Below are 10,804 nucleotides of genomic sequence, written 5' to 3'. Positions count from 1 at the left end.
TTCCATTAATTCAATTGGATCATGAGGAATAAAATAAAATGCTGCCCCAAGTCTTCAGCTTAGAGCAGTAAAACTTGAGAGTGCTAGAAGGCAAAAAACCCCAAACATTTAAGGGCTCTAGCCCAGTGTTCCTCTCACAAACAGGTAGTTACTCAGGATATGCACCACTAGGAACCAAAAGCAGGCCATTCCCTAGGTTGTCTTCAGTTCTCTGCTTGAAAAATTCACTAATCAATGTGATTAATCATCTAACTCTTCCTTCAAGTAAGTTGAAGCAATACAACATAAAGTATTTTTAAAGAATATAAAGGATGCATTGAAGAATTAATGTATCAGCAACAGTGTTGACTTTGGAGACTACATTATTTCTATTTATCTTTAAATGTAATGTAGTTTTACCTGTGGTATCTTTATATGATCCTTTTTCAGGCATTTTGTTTGTCCTTGTTCCTCTTTTACTGACTGATCAATTAATAATTGAATCATAATAATCAAGGATAAAATCAAAATAAGAGTAACACCTTAGGCAAGGTTGTGCCAACCCATACGATCACATACGTTAATGTGATAAAACCCATCCCCTCCTATTACTCATTTTGACCCAATTTAAGACCCGAAGTCAAAGAAAAACTCCCCGCTCGTTACCCGTCAGGTCTATTTTAAGGCTGCATACTTTCCTAAACTTACAGACCCATACCAGGCACCTGAATGCTGAGATCTATAAACTTTGGCAGAACAGAACCATTTGAAACATTAAAGAAAGTTCCCGCGTGCCCCAGCAGTGCCCACGCTCTGCGGGGCTGCAGCACACGGCCAGTCAGCGGCAGCCTGCGGGCTCAGCAACCATTCCCTCCATCATGAGAAACGAGGTGTGCCATGTGCGCCCCCGGCACACAGCAAAACTGCACAACCGATTCCCCAGGTGGATAAAGCTTCCACCCAATTAATCTGATTTTTTCCAGTGGTTCAAAAGCAACATGCTTTAAATGAACAAGTACTGCCGCAATACTGTGTTCAGGACCTGATCTGGCTCTTGCCCATGCTTAGGTCATCTCACCGTTTCATGGGTCTCGGAGCAGGCAAGATTGCCCAAGTATGTTGCAGATTATAACGAAGAGCCAGCAGAGAACAGAATATCCGCTGTGTGTACACCTACCTTGCCTTACTCACTCCAGCTAGACCTTCACAGCTCTTATGCAAGGCCGCCATATTAATTGACATTCACCAATGATTTTTATTCTTTTTTAAGGACAGAAGGGAAGTCTTTCACCAAACACATCTTCCCTCTTATCTGAGCATGGTATTGCTCACAGAATGTGGTCTGCCACAGACTTAAATTCCTCAAGAACCAGTCAGCCACACAGGTGCAGCACATTCCATCATTTATGCTGAATTTAACTCTCAGCACACGTCAGAAGCTCTTTATGTAGCTAAGAAGAAAACGTTACAACATGTTACAGGAAAATTAATTAAAATCCAGCAGCTTACAGTCAAGAAAGTTTGTGTCAAATAAGAAGCAGAATAAGTGTCATCTTCACCCTGCTGGAAGTGCTGCCAGTCAATGCACCATAACCAGGTCCCAAAGCCGGATTTCTAGCCCACTGGATTTCACGTCTTGTTTTGTTGACTGTGAAACGGGCAAGATCTTTAATTAGTATGTTGTGAACAAATTTCTCCATTTCAAAGACTGTTTGGGGATAACCCATGTTACTTTTCACAATTTCATCAGCATAAATGTTTTTTTTTTCATTGTTTCCTCATTGTTAGGCTATTTATAAGGCACACTTCCATTAAATGAGGAGTTCACTGAATATGTGATTTTCATTACCTCAGGAAAAACCTCCTAGGACTTTGAAATAACTACGTTTTCAATAGCAACTGACAGCACCATGAGATATGGGCTAGGGTCACGGCCAATGTGAAGATGTGATCCACATGGTCCACTTGTCATCAAGATAAGCATTAAGTACACCTTCCTCATATTCACCGCTTTTAAGCATATGAGATCTACAAAGGAATAAGCAATTAGAGAAATTAAATCAAACTTTATATTCAAAGTTATGGCAACTCTCTTCTGACTTCTACATATTCTATGTGAGGTAATACAAGACATACTGTGTTCAAAAGCTATACTTAGATATGACCACAAAGAATCACTTTCCTTAGGGTGTAAGAAATACTATACAGTGCTGGTGCCCTCAGCTTGCCCAGTCTAACCTCCTTCCCCAACTACTCCAGTTGCACTATTTAACATAGGACAGTAGGATTTATACAGGGGCCTGTATGAATCAACAACAACAACAAAAACCTTTCCAAAAATAATAATGGCACAACTCTGTGGTTATTAAAGTAACCCTGAGGGGAATAAAGCCAAATATAGAGAAAAGGAAGACTTAAAATATTTTGTTTAGCAAATGGAAGGGAGGTAATATGAAGAGGAGACTGGAACAGAGAAGTGGAAAAAAGATGACATGGAAACTTGCTCTTGCGCCCAGCCTCAGCCCTTCCCAGCGTCTTTTGACTGCCCATGCCAGGGACACGCTGCTGCTGCTGGCTTTTCCTCTCAGAAGCTCACGCGCTGCAACTCCACCCAGCTGATAAATTATGTATCAAGGTTAAGAACACTTTGGTTTTTTATTTAAACTGTAGTAATATTTCTGCCTGAATTTTGTGGGACCTTGGAGAAAATGTTTGTGGTTAACTTCTTGTGCAAAGAGAAGGGCAGCAGAGCAATATCACAAAAATACAGAAATTATTCCATTTTTTAATCCACAAACATAAGCTGTCTGGAAAGGAAAATGGTAATATATGAGCAGCAACAGCGCTGTTGAAACAACCAAAGACACCTATACAGACATTTGGCTTTTATTTTTATAAAAAAAAGATCAGATTTATTAGTGCCAATGTATGTTCATAGTAAGGAAACAGAAACTAAGCTAATCTGAGTAGCAACTTACATCAAAGGATATCAAAATAATATTTGTTGTAAGTGAAACATAATACTTCCTTTAAACTTCACTCTTGCCAACTAGAAGTCCTCGTTATCTGTCTATGAAGCCTTTAAAGAAAAGTTGCTACAGTCAAACAGGGTCCTGATAGAACTTGGCACATAAAGAAACAATTCCATTCTCACTCATACAATACCTCTCACTCCCTTGGAACACTCATTCATACAATACTTAACATAATGCATATACATTACGACTAAAGCCACATACGGCCTAAAGCACATATAATATCTCAGATCTAAACATAACATATCTCTACATCAGAAGCAGGTCACTGTTATTTACAGTAGATGATCTCGCTCTGCAGATGGGGCTTTTGCTTGAAGATCATTTAGTTAGTGTACGTTAAGATGTCCAAGTCATTTAACTATTTATCAAATTAGAGGTGTATCTACAGGAAGATCTGTCTGACCGTGTGCAAGGATTCTAAGGCAATAGTAGTAGTTGTTCCACAGGACTAGCGCTGCCGTTGCAACCCACTCTCCCTAGGAGCCATAAAGCCTTTCTTCTCCAGATGCAGCCAGGTGTAGTGAGACATTCATGATCTGCAAGCTGTTGGCTCAAAAGTCTAAAACTTCTTGGTTTGTTTTTGCTTTTAATGTTCATGGAATAGCACCATAGGAATTCACTCTTGATAACAAACAATTCTTGGGTCTGGGGTTTTTTGGTTTGCTTTTGTTTGTTTGTTTGTTTGTTTTGTTTTTATACCATCACATATACTCTTAGTCCCAGAAAAAAAAAAAGTTCTTTGGGAAACCTCTCTCTTGGATACTACTGCAGCTTCATTTCTGAGTAGCTAAACCAGGCAATTAGCTCATTCACAAACAGGTCCGAAGAAATAAAGCTTAGTAGTGGTTCCAAAGGTACTGCTGAAAACAAATTCAGTAGGAGGAATTTCAGATGACCCTTGATTATTTCTGTTTCTCTTGGATACAGATTTTGATTCAGAACAGGTTTTCATCTCAGTCTCTATGTTCAGTGCAAAATAAGACCACATCATCGGAGATAGCTTACTTAACCAGTAAACCAAACATTTTCAGATGCTTACACTGTTCAAATTCAGTCAACCAGTGATGACTGATGTAACAGTTCAGACGTCTCAGTCATTAGTAAAACAAAATACTCTAAAGATCAGTTATGTTTCAGAAGTAGGATTTTCCAGTTTCAAAACACTGATAACCTGATATGACAGACGAATTTGTAAAAAATACAGAACAATGCAGGAAGACCTTCCCATTTCATCTCTTGATTTCAAGTCCTTGTACACACCATACACAGGATACAAAGTCAAAGCAACTAGATCTAAGGACGGCATTTTGAGTGTGTGACCCGAAAGAGCTTTTTTTCCTCCTGGACACCATACAATTGTCAGAAGGAAGAACGGTCTGCAGGGTCACTTCCCCTGAATGCAACTGATTGAATCTGCACGCATCTATGAAAAATGTCAAACCGTGAACAAAAGCTTTTATATTTTCCCTGCATGCAAAGTTCTTTCACAAGCTTTGCAGAGACAGTCAAGTATGGAGCCTGCACATCATCATCTTGACTATTCCACTGGGTTAGGTGACTTTTATCTATTTATTTCAGTCTCTGGTCTGATAAGTCATCATTTCAACTGAACTCATATAAAACAATTGTGCTAATAACCTCAGTTTAAAAAAAGAGAAACCCTTTTCTTCCTTTCCATTGTACTTTCTTTCTCACTCTCCTTTTCTGTCATAGAGGTTCTTGCGTTATTTTTTGGTGTGCACACTATCTGGATATTTTATACTTCTGTATCGTATATGAAATCCTTTCTTGTTGATTGTATCATCAGTGTGAAAGTGAAGTAAAAGAGCTTCCCCCGCTGAATAAATTTCTTCTGGTGGCTAAAATAAAGAAACAAAAAACCAAATTATCTGTCCACTCTGTGTATTTATCCCCTTCATCACATTTTTTTTTTTTTTCTTATGGATATTTCTCTTTTTCTGTTGTGTCTTGTCAGGTAATTCCACCAGGTATCACATGGTGCTATCAGACATCACCAGATAAAACGCTTCTATCTCATTCAGCTCTCAATTATAGGCCAGGAATTTCTGAGGCAGACTGAGGAAATGACAGCCTAAACTCCTAAACGCTGGAGAGTCAGCTTAAATCATGATATTTGAATTTTCATCTGTTGGCAGAAGTTTGGCAGTTATCTATTCTAACTTTTTGCTTTTGAATTAACATGCACTCTTTCAATTTCAAGCTCTGGGTCTGAAAAGCATCTTTTTGCACAATCTAAATAAATGTGCCATCATACTTTCTGAATCTGATTTAAACTCTCCAGTTTGTATGGCATATCTCTGCAATGCCTTTTCATGAGACAAAGAAAACAAAGCTCCTCGCTCTTTTATCCTTCCCAGATAGCTTCTATAGCTCTGCTGGAGTCATGTAAGTGACTGGCCCGGACCATACACAACACTCTAGGTTTAGACAAACGAACACCAGGACCTATTTTACATCTTATTCTTCATAGCCCTCATGATGGTCTGTTCTATTACTGAAGCACAGTGATCAAAAGTACCAGCTGAACAACCAAATCATTTTTGAGAAGGTGGTAATATATACTAATAGCATCTTTTTCCCACTTCAGTTTGCATTATTTTGCTTTCAATAGCTTCTCTATTTAATTCCATCTTTCCTATATGGTCTCTAAAGCCATTCATGCATATCTTAGCGGAATCAAACCAAAACAACAGCAAAACCCAACCACTCTACCACCCCCCACAAGAGCATAGCGCTCCCCACCCCCCCGACCCCCCCCCCCCCCCCCCCCCCAAAAAAAAAAAGTCAGCCCAAGGTGGGGCCATTCTCCACTTTGCTGCCCTCCTACTTGTTGTAAAAAATAGGGCAACTTGTGAAAAAAAGTATTGTTTTGTGTAAATTAGTAGATGCTGACCTCATGTAGCATTGCCCTTTGAATATATTGCCCACAATTCAGTGGTAGCACCTTTCCTGCATCTTTATGTCATCGAAAGTGCACAAAGTGACCTGGAAGTGCATTCAAGCCAGCTTAGAGTTATCTCACCTGAATGACTGAGATGTTTGATCCAGCACTGTGGCTGAATCAAAAAAAAAAAATCACATGTGGTTAATTAAGAGCTCCTATCATCTTATGCAGAGACTTTCAAACCTTTCACATAGGCAGAGTGTATGTGTGAAAGCGTGTTTGCATTTGCACACATACAAAGAGTTCATGCGACCTGTGGGATCAACGCACCACCTTTTGCAAGGCAGGCAGCAACAGAACAATGCAAATCTAAAAGGAGAAACAGCATACATCTTTTTCAGGATGTCACCTCCATGCCTCATAGTTAAAACATGTCAGAGATGCACATGGGATGAACAGGGCTTTCTTAAGGCCCATATTAATCAAGCAGTTTAGGATCACTTTCTCCCCTAAGATCAGATTTAAGTAGTAAAGATGAGCCTATTATAAATGCTTCCCAAGAGCCCCTCCCCTGTAAAATATGGCTTCTGCGTTCAAATTGAAAGAATTTTAATGCAATAATTTTCAACATCACTGCATTTCTCTCCCTGTAAGGGAGAACGCTGCTAACTTTTTTTTGGGTGCTGACACTAAACTGTCAGCAATGTATAGCTTAACATAACATTACAATACTTTGGTCAAAAACTAGATAAGAATATTTATTGTTGAAAATATTTCAAGGGAATGCTTGTATGACAAGCAATAATAAAAATAAAAGCCTGAAGCAGATAATCTAGTATCTTCATTATAAGGTGTAGTAACTGAACCTTACGCCTTCTTGAATTTTTCCTACCTCTGCCCTGTCTTTCTCACTCTTGTCCTTGTGGAAGGAAAAAAAGAAAAAGTTTAATCCCTGGCTACTTACCCCAGATCCACAAAATCGACCAAGTCGCAGAGCTGTCTTATCATGACCATTAAAAAGTTCCACGTAGTCGTAACCACAGTCTGCCTCTTCTTCAACCTCGAAAGTCTGGAACATTAACTCGACTCGATAGCTGCGCTCTGCCACCAGGAGCCAGTCACAGTCTGCCTGGACCGGATAGTTGTTGTCGCCGAACTGAGCATGCGAGTACAGATCTTTGGGCTTGGTTTCAGCTTTCAGCCGACCACCACACTCTAAATAGAGGAATTAAAAAAAAAAAGGAAGAAGATGCTTATCCAGTGCAAATTAGCATTTTCTTTTCACAGATGCCCAGCTGTATTCAGGCAGAGTGCACTTTCATGCCACAAACAGGTCAATCAAACAAGGTGTAGATTGAAGTAATACACAGTATGAATACAAATCCATCAATCTGATTTCCTCTGTTTTATAACTACAGACAGTTGAGCATATTTCATGATTTTCAAGTGAACAGGGAACACCAAAGTTATAAGGAATGTGGTTCAAGTGGTAGGACATGCTTTGGGTAGGTGCTGGAGAGGTAGGTGCCTGTGGCCAGCAAGGCAAGTGCTTTAAGCGAGGCATCCACATTTCAGTGGTGACATTTCCACAGGGGTTAACGACACCGTTTGCAAGCGCCAGAGGAGGATCAGCACTAGCACACTTGTAGTCAGCAATCCAGTGCAGAAGTCTTGTGTTTCATAGGAGTGTCAGCTTAAACCATCATCTGGTGTCTGGAGAGCCAGCTCAACACTAACCACCACAGCCAAGCCTGCTAGTCTGTTTGCTGCACATTTGTGGACACAAATGGGTCTTTCTATACAAAAGATCATGGCTGGGAGTTTCTGTGCTACTACCAGAGAAAACCTTGTAGCTGAAAGTCTGCTCTTAAGGCAAGTCTCGAGCAGGAGATACTTACCTTATGCCAAAGCAATAACTACAGTATAAAACTCTATTTTACACAGCAGCAAAATGTAGGTGGGTCTTTAGAGATTGTTTATAACTACTGAAGAAGTTCATAATTTAAATATGAATTAACTTTACTGTTTAGTTGAATAAGCTGCTCTTTAGCCAGTTTGCTGGAGGACAGAAATTGCTAAAAATGCACTAAACAAACAACCCCCCCCCCCCCCCCCCACCCCCACAACCAAAACCAAAAAAACCAAAATCCAAAACCCAAACAGTAGCTAGTACTTTACCCTTTCTAAATATTTTCAGCACCTAGAATTAAAACTAGTATTCTATCCTAAACAGTCAGTGAATTCAGCTTCTACAATAATTTAAATATATAGGTGTTCTGAATTTGCCAATTAAAAGTCTATTACAATGCAACCGACAACAGATGGAAATTTGTACTTAAACAAACAAAAAAAAGAGCATTGTTTATTATGTTTCTAAGAGGTGGGTGGAGGCTTCTTCTCTTTACGGTACAAAGATTTCAATGAAAATAGCGCAATTTAGTTTTGGTTTCTCATTAAGAAAAGGCAGCCCTTACAGCACCTATAAAAGCACCCAATGCAAATCAGTTTGAACAGAAACCTGACATTCACAAGTTTAAATTAAATTCTTATAAACAAATAAGTAATTCGATTTGCATTTTTATGAAATGTAGATACTGTAAATTGGTGACTTTATAATAACCTGAAACAAATTGCAAGATTCAAATATTTCCAAGCTTTGGTGAAGAGACACTTTGAATTTGACTTCAGCGCCATGGACTCCACGCACAGGAAACATGACCGACTGCAATACTGCATTGTGAGGAATCACATTTCAGCTGGGAATTAACGACAGTGAGACGACCAAAACCTTATTTTTAAAAATGCGTGGTTTTTGTTAATAAGGAATTGAAGGAACCAAAACAGGAAATATAAATTATGTAAGCAGACTAGTCCATTATGTATGATCTGTGGTTCAATCTGAAATTTCAACATTTTTTCATTTTAGAGAACAGATAGGACCACATGATAAAGAAAATTTGTCAAACGAGATAGCTCAAACAGTTCTCATTGGTTTTCTAATACACTAATTTTTTTCCCCCTTATTTTTTCCTATTCTTAGATTCACTTATTTCCCTTTTTTTTTTTTTTTTTTTTTACTTGACTGTTCCCAACATTAAGAATACCTCCCTGCTTCAGACACAGAACAGCTGCTAAGAAGAACATGTTTATTGAACTGTCTGCATTTCTTCCCTCTGCTTGCTACAGTGGACACAAGCGTAAAGGAAACTTGCAGCCATACTGACAACTGTGGAAAATGGCAATTCCCTTTCCCCTGTCCTCCTCCTTATATTTTAGGATAAAGTATTGATTTTTAGGAATTACAAGTCAAATTTTCAATTCGTTAAGGTATAAGCTGTAGTGTCAAAAGTCCATCTCCAGCCTGCACGACGCAGCGCTGCGTCAGGCGACGTGGGCCATGCTGTGCTGGGTGCAGGGAAGGGAGCAGTGCCGCACAGCACCACTGCCGAGCAGTGACACCAGCACTCGCACCGCTGACCACCCAGCCTGCTTTCCACTGCGCACGTGTAGCTGCTCCGTTGTAGGTGTGACGTACACACCTGACTGTAAAGACATATGCCCAAGTTATAAAATGCTGTTGATCTGACAGCTTTTGGACACGTTTATAGATCAGCTAAAGAACAAAACCCCTCTCTTGTTTCCTCACATTTCTAGGGGCATTTAGGCTTCTTACAAACTGAAGACCAAATCAAGCCACTGTCTCTTGGCTGTTTAACAAGCTGGACAGATGGAAAAAGCTTAAACCCACGCTATCCGAACTAGGGAAAGAAGATTATAAATTTGATTCAGCATTGCCAAACTGAATTATTGCAGTCATTTTGGAAGCAACACAGGATCTGGAACTGAGCGACATCTGAGACGTTCAAATTTTTCAGACATCCTCCCAGGGTTGACAGATAGGAACAGGACCCACAGCAGACCTGCAACCTCCTGCAACAGTGGCTGGAGGCCAGGCACCATAAACGAGGCCATCAGAAAGGGGACTAGATGCCTGTGTAAGGGCAACCAAATCACTTCCTGAGCAATGACGTTTAATGTTCTCAGGAACATTGTTACAAATTCCTTCTGGATGGGTTATGCCTTTTCTGAGAAGGGAAAATATAACAGAATCTCTTTCTAAAACTATGTTGCACTTTAAAAAAAAACCATTTTATAAGTTTTGTTCCACCCAGGGAAGCCTTTTGATCCAAACTTTTTTTTTTTTTTTTAAACTTCATTGCCTCTGCTGGCACAGTTTTATCCCATTTTCTGAAATATTAAATGGTAATTTGGAACTTGGATAGTATCTCAAGCCAAAAAGTGTCACAGAAGGGAAATCAACATCATCAGGATCTGCTAGAAGAAGCAGCCATTAAATCATGAAGATGCCAGGAATACAGCAGCACAGACCTCTTTGGGCATAGCATCCAGTTACTCTTTCACTGCTGTTGTATTACACAAGTTCTTCCGTTATCAAATTTTGTAACCAGACTATACGGACACATGGTTTTGTTTAACAATCTGCACATATTCTTGAAGAAACAGAATGCACACATCATTTTGCCTCAGAATGTCCCATGCAAAGAACTATCGAGGATGATTAACTGAAGTAATTGCTGCTTAGGACAAGGTGACTTTGAAGAACAATCAAAACCTTGAAAGCTGACAACACAAGACTCTTGATCTGCTACTTGTTGGACAGATAACCAAAAATGTGTCCTTCAGCAAACTACCTTCACTGTAATACTAAAACACATACCCCTACACCAAAGTGGTACCACAAAGAGAGCCCTCCTCAAAGAGCATGCACAGCTAACCAGTAACATTGCATAATCATTACACAGATCACCATCCAGTCAGTGTTAGAGGGTTGGTCATTAACAAATTCATGTTCATTTAATCA

At 39.5% G+C, this 10,804-nt stretch overlaps 1 protein-coding gene across 2 annotated transcripts in view; it reads right to left on the bottom strand.

Moving 5' to 3' along the window:
- Positions 1-2,849: 2,849 nt before the first annotated feature.
- Positions 2,850-10,804, bottom strand: part of TLL1 (tolloid like 1) — a 139,879-nt gene continuing 131,924 nt past the window's right edge. For both annotated transcript variants that reach the window (XM_005444566.3, XM_055727976.1), the window contains 2 exons: positions 6,887-7,137; positions 2,850-4,876 (listed from right to left, as the gene is read on the bottom strand). In XM_005444566.3, coding sequence (XP_005444623.1) covers positions 4,742-4,876; positions 6,887-7,137 — 386 coding nt within the window. In that variant the 3' untranslated portion in view covers positions 2,850-4,741. The remainder of the gene's footprint in view (positions 4,877-6,886; positions 7,138-10,804) is intronic.

Source organism: Falco cherrug, chromosome 1 (assembly GCF_023634085.1).
Source record: "Falco cherrug isolate bFalChe1 chromosome 1, bFalChe1.pri, whole genome shotgun sequence".
Classification (NCBI taxonomy): Eukaryota; Metazoa; Chordata; class Aves; order Falconiformes; family Falconidae; genus Falco; species Falco cherrug.
This window is presented reverse-complemented; position numbering and strand designations above follow the sequence as displayed.